Source organism: Malus sylvestris, chromosome 17 (assembly GCF_916048215.2).
Source record: "Malus sylvestris chromosome 17, drMalSylv7.2, whole genome shotgun sequence".
In the NCBI taxonomy this organism is placed as follows: Eukaryota; Viridiplantae; Streptophyta; class Magnoliopsida; order Rosales; family Rosaceae; genus Malus; species Malus sylvestris.
In genome coordinates, this window is record NC_062276.1 from 15,675,865 (window position 1) to 15,692,838 (window position 16,974).

The 16,974-nt window shown below is 35.8% G+C and overlaps 2 protein-coding genes across 2 annotated transcripts; one reads left to right on the forward strand and one right to left on the reverse strand.

The window, feature by feature from the left end:
- Positions 1-1,958: 1,958 nt before the first annotated feature.
- Positions 1,959-9,941, forward strand: LOC126611311 (pyrophosphate-energized membrane proton pump 2-like). Its single transcript, XM_050279531.1, has 15 exons — positions 1,959-2,160; positions 2,760-3,115; positions 3,560-3,763; positions 4,559-4,710; positions 4,809-4,956; positions 5,030-5,162; positions 5,629-5,801; positions 6,272-6,392; positions 6,555-6,742; positions 6,908-7,345; positions 7,446-7,610; positions 7,701-7,856; positions 8,353-8,464; positions 9,158-9,377; positions 9,568-9,941. Exons 2-15 carry the CDS (start codon positions 3,023-3,025, stop codon positions 9,665-9,667), a joined length of 2,403 nt encoding a protein of 800 aa, XP_050135488.1. The 5' UTR covers positions 1,959-2,160; positions 2,760-3,022; the 3' UTR covers positions 9,668-9,941.
- Positions 9,942-12,763: 2,822 nt separating this feature from the next.
- On the reverse strand, positions 12,764-13,672 carry LOC126612139 (protein SMALL AUXIN UP-REGULATED RNA 51-like). The gene has a single exon (XM_050280456.1). It carries the CDS (start codon positions 13,622-13,624, stop codon positions 13,049-13,051), a length of 576 nt encoding a protein of 191 aa, XP_050136413.1. The 5' UTR covers positions 13,625-13,672; the 3' UTR covers positions 12,764-13,048.
- Between the last annotated feature and the right edge of the window lie 3,302 nt (positions 13,673-16,974).

Here is a 16,974-nt window from a genome sequence, read left to right on the forward strand (position 1 = left end):
AGCTCAACAAGGGAGATATTATTCACAGCTAGACCAACGACAAATTCTAACCGGAAATCATCCAAATTCTTCGGGGAAACCGGGTTTCTAGGGTTCTAAACACCCAACTCTAAAACGAATACGAAAGCACGAACCAAGCATACCAATTTGAAGATTATGAAGAGTAGATGAAGTTTCATACCTCACTTGAGGGAAATGGTTGCTGGAATCGCCGGAAAAATGACAAAACCGCTGGAAAACCCATGGGACTTTGCTGCCTCGAACTGGAAAAATGGATAAGAAAATGGAAAATCTAACATTACAGAGTTGTAGGGCTCATCAAGAGCTTTCCATGGACACCAAGATCACCCAAAACGAAGATTGGATGAAGGAGATACAAGCGGGTCAAGTTTGTGGTTTTAATGGGTCGAAAACGCCCCAAAACCAGTCAAAAAATCAGACCCCTCCTTCTTCCCCCTTTTTTTTTTTTTTTTTCAGAAACCTTCCCCTTTTTAAACTCACTTAACCTTTAACCCACATGTGGGAATTAAATAATTCCCACAATCTATAGTTCACAACTTCAAACGTCCGTAACTATATCGTTATAACTCGGACTAGCAAACGGCTTTTGCCTATGCGCTCGTGGCTTCGAGACATATTCGAAAACGTTACTTGTGACCTCAAAAGGTCAACGAATTTTAAATAATTATTTTTCAAACTTCACTCTTCATAACTAGTTTAATTAAAATCTAAATCCAAACAATTTAAAATAAATTCTCGAGAAATAATATAAAATCTCAATAATACAAATACGTAGATATAACAGTGAAATTCGGGAACGGGATTTCACACTATCTCTATTTCGCCACACAATATTACGGTTTGGTTATATTCCTCTTCACTTATAAATGAGAAATCTTATGTTCGAATCTCGTGGATGGTGAATTCGATACCAAATTAGATTATCCATTGTGTAACTTAGCTGAACTTTCCCCTCCCCTTAATATAAAATATATCATTGTACTAAAAAAATCCTCATTTGTCATAAAAAATATTTACCGGTTTGGTATGTAGACGGGACGAAACGGGACAGAACGGGATGTAGGTTCCATGCTACGTTTGGTGCACACTCACGGCGGAATAGAATGAAGGATCAAATGACAATTGTACCCATCCACTCTAACGAGTTCGACCTTACTTGAGCCATCGCCGACGAGTTCAATGTCATCCCTCACATCTTTCGCCTAATCCTCACCATCCCATCCCTCGAGCAACGGCGTTGGCCATGTCTTGCGAGTGGGTGGTCTTGAGGTTTTCGCGACGATGGTCTCATCATGGGACTAGCAGGGAGGACAGAGGCGGCAGGAGGAAGGTGGGGTTGGGTTCGGATGGGTTTATTTGGATTAGGTTAGCCTGGGTTGATGTGTTTGTGGTGGAGGAGGAAGAGGCTACAGGAGAGAGGGAGGGTATTAGGGAGGGAGGCTACGAGAAAGAGTAGAAATTAATGAAAAAGATGAGGGGTATTATTGTCCAAAAAGTTATAATTTTGTGTTCCATGAGGTTGGAAAAATTTGTTTTAAGGGGGAGGGTGGCACAAAAAATTTACTAAAATTCGTTCCATTGGACAGCTCGTCCCAGACAAATTGGCACACCAAATGTGGGACGAGTGGGTCTCGTCCCATCTCACGAACTAAAGGGTACCTAAGGAATTTGATTCCCACCAAATTATTTGTATGGAATATATTTCATTTAATATATCTGTGTGGATTTTTATGTTATTTTGGAATAATGAAGGAAATTAATTAATTAATAACATGCATTTCAGTTTTCAAGCCAACAGCAGCAGACGTGGCACTCTATGACAGGACCACTGACATGGCATCATCCAATTGGGTCGCTGACATGGCATTTTGCCACGTGTTAAAAAAACCGAATAAAACAGTCAGAGTGCCAAACGTGCAGTGACATTTTTGATCGAATCCCCCCACCCAAAAACTCACTTCACTGGTAAAATTTTGTCTCTCTCCATCTCTCACCCTCTCTCTCTCTCTCTCTCTCTCTCTCTCTCTCTCTCTAAACTCTGTCTCTGTGAAAAGTCTACGAGTTCACCTCCCCCAGGAGCTGTTGAAACCCTAACCTAATCTCTCTGCAATCACATTCATACATTTGACTCGTTCACCGGTAAGAATCTCTTTGATCTCTATCTCTGCAATTCTCGTTTTTCGGTTGCTGTTTTGGTTGTGGTAGAGATCTAATAATCGCTTTGATTCGGAGCCCTCAATTTTCAAATTTAGGGTTTTTGCATTTGAATCTCGTTGGGTTTTATGCGAATTTTGTTTGAATTTTACATTTTTAATTTTGAAGGTGAGAGATTGGGCTTTTGTTTGGATCATTATTTCGTTTGTTGTGTTTTCTCTCTGATTGCATTGTTTCTGAAACCGAATTCGGCATTTGAATAGCTGTTATTATCCTGTTTGGGTTTGGAACTGATCTGAATAGGACTGTGGTTTCACAAATGGAGTAAGGTTTGTTTGTTTGATGTGTTGTGTGTCAGAAATGCTGATTTTCGTTATGGGAGTTGAATGTTTTATGATGAATAGGAGATTTGTTAGTTTATTGTAATGAAAAGGTAGCTCATTTGTGTCATTTCTGATACATCAATCCAATTCCTTTCGCTTTGTGATTTTTCATTTTTTTATGCTATTTTTTCGACGAATGTAATATGAAGAAAGAAAATTTTCATAATATAGTCTACAAACTAATGGATTTTTCTTAAACAGCGAAGTGGCTTGGCGTTAAAGGCTGAAATTTTGAGTTCTTGGGAGGGAAACAGAGTAGTTTTTGGGTTTGAGATGACTGGTGGACTGTTAACCTAAGTTACTTCTTTTTACTTGTATGAGGTGAAGTGCGAGAAGTACTTTTTCCTGGCTGAATTAGATCTTTCAAAATTCAGCGTCCAGGTTCAGGGGGCGACTTGCCCCAAGGTGGCGAGTACAGTCCTTTTCCTGTAGCTCGGAAGGTGAATTCCATCCATTCTGTGGTCATGGATGTTGATGTGGAGGGTGGTAATTTGGGGCCTTACCAAGACAGGCCGAGGACATTCCCTAACATGCGTGGTAAATCTTACAACCCATTGGTAAGAATGTTATACCCCTTTTTAGCACCTGTTTTTTAGTTCGTGTCTGTTTAGTGCAGGAAAAACTTAAATTGCTATGTTATTATCTAGGCACATTTTGTCTTTTTTTGTTTGTTTTGCCTTGAATTGAGAGAAAAAGTTGAGAAAAACAATATCCACTTTGGTGGTGACAATGATTTGATGCATGCAGAAAGTCGCAATATAATTCATATGGGGCAACAGCTGTACATTGAAGTTGTTCATAATAATAACCATTTATGTAGGCTAGATATTTGAAATTGAACTTATCTTTACATGTTTTTTTTGTGTTTTTTGGCTTGGCACCTTGGTTATAGAAAGCAAATTAGTGCATACTTATGTCGACCTACATGATACTATGAACATATATGAAATTATTTTAACACTTCCATAAGTGAATTCTTATTCCATTGTATGTTTGCGCAGATTTTCCGGATTCTGATGCGGATAAATGTCCGTGTTCTTTTTGTTATTTTACTTCTTGCACTTGGAGTGGTCTTTTACGTTGGAGCAAGTACTTCCCCTATCATTGTGTTCGTTTTCTCAACTTGTATTATCAGCTTTTTGGTGTCTATGTACCTGGCTAAATGGGTTCTCGCAAAGGATGAGGGACCTCCGGAGATGGGTCAGGTACATTTGTAAACTGCCACTAAAGTTAATATATATAATATACACTCTGTTCATTCACAATCTGCTGGATGTACACAATCAGGGTCTATTTCATTTTTCAGTTATATATTTTTATAGGAAACAAGACCTTATTAATAAAATGCAAATGGTACAACACTCGAACAAGATGTCCTCTAACAGAAAACAATCAAAGACAAAAATCATCATTTGCCTTCATAAACCAGCAAACGAAGACATCTAAGATAACAACACTAAGCAATTTTTAACAGAATAATTCCAATCTGAAAAAAAAAAGTGACATAAAACGAGCTCTACCTGAACTCTGATGAAATGCCCAAAGGGAAGCCCAGAAGGGAACTCTTTCCGACAAATAATCAATCTTCTCACCGTCATATCCTCAAATATATGTCTATTCCTTTCTATCCAAACAGCCAAATGATAGCCAACGTCCTGTGTTCCAAACACCAAGCCCCTCTTTTTATTAAAAATCAATATGGAGGGATAATATACCAAGCACATCACGGATTCACGATAGGTCTAACTAAAGTGTTGGTGTTACATGTAGCTCCTCATGGTTGTCCAGTAAACAAATGACTGAATTCGTTTCATTTTGCATATTTGAAGAGTCCAAAGAATCATAAGCTGGTTATTTATGAGTGATGAAAGGCATAATAATAGTCAATGGCCTGACTGCATTTTGGGTAGTGAACTAGAGCTGGGACAGAACTAGAGTTGAAAGGTGGAATTCTTTAGCTCCACATGTATTTATTTAGAGCTTTTCATTTCCCCTTTCAGATATCAGATGCAATACGTGATGGAGCTGAAGGTTTCTTCAGGACCCAGTATGGAACCATCTCTAAGATGGCAATTTTACTAGCTTCGGTTATCCTCTGCATATATTTATTTCGCAGACCAACACCTCAGCAAGAAGCATCTGGTCTTGGGAGGTGATAATTTTTTATTTCTATATTCATACCTGTCCTCTTCACCCCAATCCAAAAGAAACTCTTTGTCAATAAATATTGATGATGATTGTTTGATGCAGGTTCACTTCAGCTTATATTACAGTAGCTGCATTTCTTTTGGGAGCTTTGTGTTCAGGTGCTGCTGGGTATGTTGGGATGTGGGTTTCAGTTCGTGCAAATGTTCGAGTCTCTAGTGCTGCTAGACGGTCTGCAAGAGAGGCATTACAGGTATGTGTCCTATGTAGTTAACCGTTTGAGAACACATCAAATTCTTATCTTAAAGGGGAAATACCATGTGCAGATAGCTGTTCGTGCTGGTGGTTTTTCTGCTTTGGTGGTTGTTGGTATGGCTGTACTTGGTATAGCCATCCTGTATGCCATTTTTTATGTTTGGTTGGAAGTGGATTCACCAGGTTCAATGAAGATTACCGACTGTATGTGTTGACTCTCCTTGCTCCTTGGCTATGGTTATGATATTTATTGCATCAATTTAAAGAACTTCTTTCTTTTCATTCCTACTTCAATGATCCTATGACGAAACGTTAAAGTGTACTGCTGTATCCTTTAATCTTTTGGGTTATCATGCATTCCCTGTGGTGATTTATTTAGATATGAGTTTTTTTTTTTTTTTTTTTTTTTTTTCTCTTCATCCTAGTGAAAATTTTTCCAATCTGTTTGACAATGTATTTACAAACTTGCAACTACCCATCTGCCCTGGTATAACCTGTTGTTCTATACGGTAAGCGGTACATATGGGTTTAATGCTTATATATGATGGTATCAACTTAATATCTATATGATGATGTTAGCTGTTTGACTGCATATTCATCTTTGTACATCAGTTACTATTTCCATTGTTTTTTAGACCTGGTGCTTGACTTTGATGTACTTAATTCTCAGTGCCTCTTCTGCTTGTTGGATATGGATTTGGAGCTTCTTTTGTTGCCTTATTTGCTCAGTTGGGAGGTGGAATATACACCAAGGCAGCTGATGTTGGAGCAGATCTTGTTGGAAAAGTAGAGCAGGGAATTCCCGAAGATGACCCTAGGAATCCTGCTGTGATTGCTGATCTGGTATTTTTCATCTTTCAACCCTGAAATCCTAGGCGGAACTTATGTACATTCAAGGCCTAGTTTTCAATTTTATGTTTCATATCAACTGTTTTATTAGTCCTAAACTAACCTTGCCCCAGTATGGGCTATAGAGTCAGTTAAATATTTATATTTGATTACAATGGTTTAACCTTAAGTTCATTAGTAGGAATTCCTTGAGTACCCAATATATATATATTAACTAAGATTGAAATTACAAAAAGAGAAAAGGATAATTGGTGAAAGTATAATATATATTTCTCAGTTATTAGTGTATCATAATTGTAGACATTCATTAGCTTGCATGCAGATTCTATAGAGATAGACTAGAAAGGAGAAAAATGGTTTGGTCCTTTTATCCATATTTGAGGACAGCACCAATAAATTTGTATTATGCCTGCTACCTTTAAATGTGTAAATTTATTGGCTTTACTTTGATAATTGAAATTAAGGTTGGAGACAATGTGGGAGATTGTGCAGCCCGTGGTGCTGATCTTTTTGAAAGTATTGCTGCTGAAATTATTAGTGCTATGATTCTTGGGGGAACGATGGCTCAACGTTGTAAAATTGAAGGCAAGCACAAGCTGTGGTGTTATATTCATTCACACACACAGCCACTCAACCTTGGCGACAAATATGTTTGTTGGCCATTTCATTAGTGTTGTTACTGGTTTTATTCAAACCAGGCCATCTATTTCTCTTAAACACTCACCTTTTCTTTCACTGCCTGTGCAGATGCATCTGGTTTCATCCTGTTTCCTCTGGTTGTTCACTCTTTTGATCTGGTGATTTCATCGGTTGGAATATTCTCAATTAGAGGTACACGAGATTCCAGTGGAAAGGCTTCTTCTGAGGATCCAATGAAAATTCTACAGAGAGGATATTCTGTTACAATACTCTTGGCTGTTCTGACATTTGGTGCGGTAATACTCCACTGACCATAAAACAATGTTTCATCTTTTTTCCTCTGGTTGTCTCTTGAATTTTTTTTTTTTTTTTGAAGTTTACGCTTCAGAGCCTAGCCTAAGTTTTCCTTTGGTTTGAGTTTTAAGACATTATTTGTCATTGCAATTGTTTCTTTTGTACAGTCTACGCGATGGCTGCTTTATACTGAGCAAGCACCATCTGCGTGGTTTAACTTTGCCTTGTGTGGGCTAGTTGGCATCATCACAGCATATGTCTTCGTCTTTATCACCCAATACTATACCGACTACAAACACGAGCCTGTACGCACATTAGCTCTTGCAAGCTCCACAGGTCATGGGACTAATATAATTGCTGGAGTCAGTTTGGGTCTTGAATCAACTGCTCTTCCTGTTCTTGTCATTAGTGTATCTATTATCTCAGCTTACTGGCTCGGCCAGACCTCTGGCCTTATAGACGAAAATGGAATTCCAACTGGTGGGCTATTTGGCACAGCTGTAGCAACAATGGGAATGCTCAGTACTGCTGCATATGTTCTCACTATGGATATGTTTGGTCCAATAGCTGATAATGCTGGTGGAATTGTAGAGATGAGTCAGCAGGTATCTTGTAATGATGAAATTAAGATTTTTGTTTCAGTTGTGAAGACTATTTTTTCTACTCTCTTATTTTATACAATTTGGATTTGATGTATCCTTACAGCCTGAAAGTGTTCGGGAGATCACTGATGTTCTAGACGCAGTAGGAAACACTACAAAAGCTACCACTAAAGGATTTGCCATCGGATCTGCTGCACTTGCATCTTTTCTTCTGTTTAGTGCTTATATGGACGAGGTTGCTGCCTTTGCACGTGAACCTTTCAAACAGGTAAGCAGAAAAGCTATCTCACTGTCGATATTTTTCCCTGACAAATACCATTCAGTTGTTTCTTAATTTGAAATTTTAACTGTTTGCCAGGTTGATATTGCCATTCCAGAAGTTTTTGTTGGCGGATTGTTGGGCTCTATGCTGATATTTCTATTTAGCGCGTGGGCCTGTTCAGCAGTTGGCCGAACTGCACAAGAGGTTGTTAAGGAAGTAAGGCGGCAATTTATTGAGAAGCCTGGGATAATGGTGAGTAATGCTTTTGTAGAAATTCCCATATTCTTGATCTTTACAATGAGGCTAAAGCTTTTGTTGGGGATCACAGCTTCACCACAATAAATATTGTTCTAAACGTCATTTAAAGGGAATTGTTATTAGCACTCCAAAAATCTCATTTGGCACTCGAAACTTTCTATAATTAGAAAGAAAAATACACTTGTGAGGAGTGTAGAATGAGATTTTTGGAGTGCTAATAACAATTCCCCATTTAAATACTAATTAATTACACTAGTTATTCAACATGTTCATTTATTACCAACAAATTACAACTGATTGTCAAAACATAATGGTATAATTGTAAGTAAATTGAAATAAGAATTCAAAAGTGAACAGAGAGAATGTAGAAAAGAAGATGATGGCAAAAAATTAGCGTACATGATGGTACACAACAGTGTGTGCGCACAACTGTTGGATAAATAATCAAACCAGCCTTCTAATTATGCTTTTCCTGACATGCTTTCTGTAGGAGTACAAGGAGAAGCCAGATTATGCTCGTTGTGTCGCGATTGTAGCATCTGCGTCTTTAAGGGAGATGATAAAACCTGGTGTCTTGGCTATTATTTCACCTATAGCTGTTGGTGGGTTAATTATCTTATTTCAATTGTACTCCTTTATCTACTGGACACGATTTATCATGGCCGCTTTTTAATGTGTGAATTGGAGTTGCATTATTTCTATATGAAGGGCTGCATAAAGTTATATCTTATTTTGTGCACAGTATAGAAGTATTTTTACCATGTATATATCTTCATTTATTGCGTCTCTCTTCCTTTGGTTGTGCTGCTATGAATTGTGATGAAATTAATTCTGGGGCATTGATTAAAACAAATCGCATAATGGAAGTCTAGTGTTACTGCATAATTATGTTTAAATTATAAGAGTAAAAGAACAAACTCTAGAGTATGCTACACGTGGTGTAAGTTTCTTTATGTTCTGTTATACTGCTGCATTGAATTCCAGGATCAGGGTTCTTTATATAATCGTTTATTCATCGACTTTTGGTGCTTCCTATTGTGAAAGCTGTGTGATCATGTTATATAAATGTTGTTTTACTCTGGATTTTGGAATATGATTCTCTGATTCAATTGGTCCTTATCTTACTGGTAAATTGGATGTGGGATTGGTTGATGGAAGGAGCTAGTATTTATTTTTTTGATGAAAAAGATGCAACTCTTCGCATTATTGTCAAATGTTTAGTGTTCACATATCAACATGCTGCTTTACCATGCGGTTCATGATCAAGGATTAATTCTTGCTCGTACTCCTTGCAGGTATTGTGTTCCGGATCTTTGGATACTACAATGGGCAACCTCTACTTGGTGCTAAAGTTGTGGCTTCCATGCTGATGTTTGCAACTGTTTCCGGTATTCTTATGGCACTTTTCCTCAACACAGCCGGAGGTGCCTGGGATAATGCAAAGAAGTACATTGAGACAGGGGTTCTCGGTGGCAAAGGAAGTGATTGCCATAAGGCTGCAGTTACAGGAGATACGTAAGTTCTCTTGATATCTTCTTTTTTTCTCTCTTGACATTGAACATGTCTAGTTGTGGAGTAGAAAGTATTTTCATAACAATCATTTGGCTTCTATCTCCCTGATAATTCTTGTAGTTAGTTCTTTCTTTCACGTGGCTTTCCTTGCACATTGATTGCTGCCCGATTCTGAATTTCTTTGGCATTGCAGTGTGGGTGACCCATTCAAAGACACAGCCGGACCTTCGCTGCACGTTCTCATCAAAATGCTTGCAACTATAACGCTGGTTATGGCTCCGGTCTTTCTCTGAGAGTTGTATATAACGATTCCGGTTGTACCAGTTTACTGCACCCGAGTTGCTGATTACTTAGAAGCAAAATATACAGCAAATATACAAAGAGGTTTTGTTTATGTACATTGAGGGTGCCTGATTCGTAGTCATACCAAATTGTCTTTGTTTTTCTTTTTGACTTGGATCTCGAATAATTAATGTTAATTAGCGTATTAACATTAATACGTAGTTTATGATGTATTATCCTCGATGTAATTGATCAAAATACATAGTTTATCATCTGTTTCGAGCATTCTGTTTCTTTTTTATTCGACAGATTGGTTGTATGTTCTGTATTTCAAAGCTTGACGAACAGGCAATGTCGAAGAGCTTCTCAATTGGTATTACACGGCTCAGATTAAAAATCAAAACTACGACAAAACAGGCTATTTGGATCGTGAAGCTTTTCAGATTGTAATAAGTTATAATTTTTCAAAGTCCCGTCTTAAAAACTTGCCTCCAAAAAGTAATATTTGTCGGTAAGAACTTCAACGCGACTCTTCCGCATATTTTTCTAACAACGCGTGCATGCAATAGCTATTTGAGATGAGGTGTTTCTTTCTTCCTAATGCCAACATCTTGAAAATTGACATACTTCACTATAAATAGTATTTTATATCCATATAACTTTCATTAAGGAAAACCAAGTCAAAAAATAATTGTTGTAACTATACATCTATTAAGGAATAACCTTCTTATAGTAATTGTTTGTACCATACTTGACCAATCCTGAAACTACTGAGCACCGGTCAACGTTATACCGTCAAGGACCCAGAAGAGTTTCCCTCCAACCAGAAGGCCAATCACAGCGCGACACGTGTAGACATCAAAAGCCAATCATAGCGCAACACGTGTCAACATCAGAAGCCAATCACAACACGACACGTGTCAATGTCAGAATGAAACTAGAAACTCTTTTTTATAAATAAAGATCATTCTCTCACAATATTTCCTAATGTCATTGGTACTAAATTATTCATTAGTACTCACTAAAGGAGAGTTTGAACCTATGTACTTGTGTAAACCCTTTACAATTAATGAGAACTCTTCTACTCCGTGGACGTAGCCAATCTGGGTGAACCACGTACATCTTGTGTTTGCTTCCCTGTCTCTATCCATTTACATACTTATCCACACTAATGATCGGAGCAATCTAGCGAAGGTCACAAACTTAACATTTTCTGTTGTACCAAAGTCCCCACTGATTTTGTGCATCAACAGTAATAAAATTGGTTTAGTACCAACATTATTACTACAAAGAGCTCTTATTGTACATGGGTCAAGTTTGGCTTCTCGAATGTAAGGAGTCATTTCTCCTAATATAATGACGTGATATCGTTTCACTGTACAAACGTTATAATTCGAACCATTCTGTTTTCTTTATCATTATAAGAAGATCATCTTTAGAAAAAATCATTTGACTTGGAGACTATATAGTCATCTGTATATGAATGAAACCAATTGATGTTTATTATTTGTTATCATAATCGTCAACTTGTTCACACGTATAATTTGCTAAATAGTCTTCAAATTAAATAGATTTTTTATAGATAATTTTTTAATAATAAAAATAGCGAATGAAATGACTTTAACTATAAAATTTGTAGAATAAAATGATGTCACATCTTCATATAAACGAGGAGTAACTCCTTAAGTGCATCAGGAATAGGAACACTTTGGATGCGGTCCCTAACTACCAATGTTCTTTGACTGAAACCTTTGTGGTTTTTAGTTTTTGATCGAAGTCTTTGACATTAATGTAATAATGTATTTCTATGTGGGTTATTATATTTTTAAATTAAAAATAAAATTTGTAGTTATTTATATTAATGAGATTTTAAATAAAACCCATAATTATGGGATTAAAAATATTAAAGATGAATTATACTCTCCAATACACACATGGGTACATTCATCAAAACTAACTAAAAAATTATTGTACCAAAACATGGGTACATTTTTCAAAAGCACAAAAGAAAGATATTAGGCTTAATGACATTATTAAATTTCTTCTATTAAACTTGTCATGGATACACTCTCGAATCAACGAAATAGAATGTACCCATATAAGTTTAAAAAATGGATTAAAGAAAAGATTGAATGAAATTTTATATAAAAAATGGGTACATTTTATATTAAAAAAGGGTACATTTTTAACAAATTGATATATTTAAGAATGGATACATATAAGATTAAAAAATTGAAAATTTTTTATAAAATTTTTATGGGTACAAACTTATTCTAATTTTATTTTTTATATTTGGGAAATGTTTGAATTGAAAATTAATTAGGAGTTTAATAAAGGTGTGAGTGCTTCATATGTGTTCTGTGTGTCTTGTGTGTTTTATGTATTTTGTGTTTATACATCTCTATTATGATTTTCATATTCTTCCATAGTGTTTCATGAGTTTCATGTATCGATTTAGTGATTTTTCAATATTTATAGGAATTTAAATATTTTCAGATAAAAATTTTCATAAAATTAATTTACGATAGTCTACATAATTTTTTTAAAAGTAAATTTAAGAAAAAAAATTATCCTAAATTCATTATTTAATAATTTGAGGCTAAAATTTTAGACCAGAAGGGTTGGAGCAGAAAAACTGTTTCTGGGCTAAAAGCTAAATTTTTCGGGCTAAAAAATTTGGCTTTTAGCCCAAGGGTTGGAGATGGTCTGAGGAAAGAGAGAGAGAGAGAGAGAGAGAGAGGACGATTCGAATGTCAAGCCACAAGAGGAGGCCAAGGTATTTGTTGGAAATTTAGCTTTTGATTTTGATAATCAGAAATTGGCTGAGTTTTGTGAGAGGGCTGGAATTCTCAGGTTGTTGAGATGAGGCTTTGAATTTGTTTTGTAAAAAGTCTTAATTATTAAGGGTATATTAGTACTTTCATATCAATTTTTGGTTATACATATCATAAATTTAAAAAGATTGCTATAATTCTATAGTGTTCAAATTTTGGGTATTTTTTCAAATTTCCCATTTGGCTTGGCTTGGAGTCAAATTTTTGGAAATAATATGTTTTTCCTGTTATCACTAACTCATAGGATGAAAATCACAAAATTACGACATTAAATTTAAACTGAATAATATTTTGGCTCTTCAATTAAGATGAACGTTTCATATCCGTATATGTTGGTGGATACAACATAACTTGGATCTTAATTGAAGATCATCAATCCAACTATTAACTAATAATTTTCATGTAGAACAAGAAATCCACCTTATTAATCCAACCCTAAATCCTCCTCTAAGCACACTCAGCCCTCTTCCATTACATTATCTTCACAAAATAAAGCAAAAGAAAGAAGAAAAAAGATGGGGAAGAACATATAATATCAAACTATATCAAAAGTATTCATCATCTGCACATTTGAGGGTGATGAGATGGTGTAAGCTCACAATCTGATGGAGATGAGCAAAAGCCAATCATGTCTTTCTCTGCATTAATGAATCCAAACTCATTGTGCAAGGAAAACACCTCCCTTTTCTCTTCAACCATTTTCAAGATCTTCTCAAACACTGACACTTCACATGGAATCTTGAGCACACCTGCTTGCTGAAACCCGAATTCCTCTTCGGCTTCCTGGAGCAGAATCCGAAAAGCTTGGTGACCCAAGTACTCAGTTGGGATGATAAATCTCTTCAGCTCCTTCCCAACACACATGGCAAGAAACCCTTTTGGCACGATGTCATTTTGAGCCGCGGAAACGTCTGTGAAGGAGAGTGTTCTCTTGAAGAACTTCATGCTTCTGCTGCTGCCATTGCTGCTAGTACTAGTAGTAGTACTATTGACATTATTCATCACTATGGTATTAGCTGATGAGGAATTGGTTGTGGTGGTGTTCTTAGAAGCATTTGCTAGCTTTTTCCACTTCTTTAGGATCTGTTGGAGCCTAACAATCTCCCTAATCTTGTTAGACTTCTTTGAATCCATGAAGCAGAAATGGGGGCTAGCAGATGCAGAAAAAAGCTGGGTTTTGTGTTCGTTGGTGTAAAGTCTGAAGCAGGTGGCAGGATTTAAAGGAGTTGGGAGGCTTGGAGTGATGAATTGATTGGAATATTTTAATTCTAAGGGGATATTTTATATTGCATTATCATTAAATTTCTGGTACGTCTGCTGGGGCAACTGCCTCAAGAATCATAACCCCATCGAGGTCTTTTGTTGTTTAATCCCTAGGTGGTGCCCATCGGCAGCTGCTACCTTCCAGGTTTCTGAAGCCGGACTATCTCGGTTTTTGCATTTTATTTTACTGCTTTATTTACTCTCCCTCACCGCTTTTTCACCAACACTAAAATATAAGAGAGCGATATGATATCCACACACCTTTTTTTACTTCTCACATACTCTTCTAAATTTCAACCATTGGATCAAATGGATTAAACAATATCAAATGATAGAAATTAATAAGGGATGTGTGAGAAGTAAAAATGGGTGTGTGGATAGCACACCCCTATAAGTAATAGGGGAAATATGAAAAACTAAACCTTTATTCTTCTTCAATAGTTATACATATCCAGTCGAGCCCCATCGAGTAGTGTTTGAATTATACCCTTGAGTGGTTAAAATTTTAAAATTGAGAAAGTCTTTAGCATGCATGTTCAAAATTTGGCTACATTTCAAATTAAATTAATTCAGGTTTTACTATAAACTAGTCTATTGATCATGACAATAATGATTAAATAGCCTTACAAAGATTTGCAACAATATTCCACAATGAAATCTCTCTACCAATTTAAGCTTATAAATAAACATATCCCAAATGGAATCTAGTAGTACAGGGAAGTTTCATTGCCCCTACGAACTCAAACTAGCGTGTTCAATATATACATATATAAATGTTTATCCGTACACTTTTTTTTTCACTAATATTTTGGACAATCCACTCCATTGGATCCCTGCAATTAGTTTATTTTTTATTTTTTTAGATCTATATGTTATTGGATCACACTCACCCAGTTTTTTAGAGAAAATTCTTGCATCAAATTGGAATACATTTCGAAGTAATGTGGTAGAAGATATATCTCGATGGTATATTGCTATACTCATGTAGAATATATCTGATAACAACCAAGCCTTTGTATGTAGTAGAAGATTCATATTTATGAATTAGGAGTTGAGTTACTTTTTACCTCTGACTATGCTCATGCATATTTGGATATCAGAAAACTTTCAGAAGATAGTATTTTCTTATTGCAGATGGTTTTATTAGGCAACTGCCCTTAGGCCATCTCCTATCAAGGGCTGTAGGCCACATTTAGTCTTTAAATTGACAAAATTAACCTCCATTCAAAGGACTAAATAGAATCAGGCTAAGTTTGGCATTAGGACGGGCTAAGTTTGGTCAGAAAGTAATACAATATGAAGAGAAACAAATTATAACCCTGCATGATTAGAAATGAAAAAATTTAGTTCTAAAGGTGGCCTTTAAAATATTAATTTTTACATTTATCGCTCCATAACTGGAGATGATCTTAACACAATGCATCTAGAGTGCTTTGCCAAAATTATTAACTCTCCAAGCTTTTCTGTCTTGAATTTCTTTTTAGATTATAATGTTTTGAGATGCTTAAAAGAACGTGGAAGATGGCACCCAATGGTATTCCATGTGATATGACCTTATTTTAATCGGAAATTAAAGAGAAATGATCAAATAAAATAATGCTTACCCTACAAGTTGGCACGCAGGTACGTATAGAGAACATGGAAGTCCCTTTCATTCTACCTTATATGTTCATTAATTATGTGGCCTTTTCTAATGGTTTGACTAACACTGGATTAATAAATGATTAGTGTAAGGCTTACTTGAAAGTTATGCCCAAGTTCCTCTATTTGATATCATTAGGGAACTAAACTGATATTGACTTCAATGCTATGCACTTTGTAGAGTCTAGTGGTATTCTTCTCCAAGTATATTCAATCATGTTCTTTATTTTTTAATTAAATTTTAGCTAAGTAGCCTAGAAAGCTATTTTAGGAGCTCGATCTATAAAAAAAATTATTCCAACCATACTCTCTAATTTTATTTTTTTTTTTTGAGGAAAATAATTATATGGAGGTTAGTTCAACCAATAGAAATAGAGTTTTTTTCCAAAAATTTATTAAAAAAAAAAATTAATGTTAGAGGAGCTCTTAAGATCTTCTTTCTCACTCTCTAGATTTAGAAGCATGATAGAGATTGTGATTAATAGAGATGCAACTTTTCACATCTTACTAAATTTTAGTTAGTCAAACTATATTTAATCCCATTTTACGAGAAAATTTTGTAGAGTGGTTAGTTTGCACCGTCGAGTGGCACTACCAACAACTAAAAATTTGCCATACAGTAGCTTTGGTGATAATTATACCATATATTCACTTTTAAAATTTCCATAATTAATATTTCTCTTAATTAATCTACATCATTGATTCAACCTAGGGAATAGGATCAACCCTTTTAATTAGAATCATTTTATCATGAATTAGTCACCAATATATAATTCACATAAAAGCTTCTTTGAATAGTTTTGAACGGGAAGAGCTCCAGATCTCTCCCACCAAAACCCACCAATCAATTAATTCGGACCCTTGAAATTTGATCCAACGGTTACAAACAGGGAGCCCTTAAAAAGTTATAATAATTTTAGTTGTTGGATCAAATTTTAAATACTCGGATTAATTGATTGGTGGGCTTTGGTAGGAGAGATCCAAAGAGGATCTCTTCCCATTTTGAACATTGTTGGGATTACGATATTTTTGTGTGGATGCAAATTTCTTCCTCCTTGATCTTGGACAAAATTGCACCTACAAAACAACTAACACCTTTGGTTAAGGCCAAAAGCCTCACACGCCCACGATGAATGGGGGGCTTTGGCCGAAGAACCTCCGATGTCAAAGTTAGAATTTAGAGAGAAAAATGTTTAGAGAGCTTTTTGGGAGTTTTGCAAGAGTGTTGGAATGATCTTTTGGTGAAAATGGGAGCCTATTTGTAGGGATAGGGTGTAACTTATGATTTAATGTGTGATTTAATGGATTAATTAGGAAATTAATCCATTAATTGGTTAATCAACACATTTTGGTGTAAATATTTTGGGGGTTATGTGATTTATGTGGAATATTTTGTAAGTTATGGAATGATTACCTTGTGGAAAATATAGGATGATGATGGATGAAATAATTTTGAATTTGTTACCTATTTTGGGCACTTTTGTTTTGATTGACGGATGATTGTCCGCTGCTAGCGCGTAGGAATCCCGGTATGCCTCAAGGGTATTTTTGTCCTCTTTTACCCAAAAATCCACGTGTCG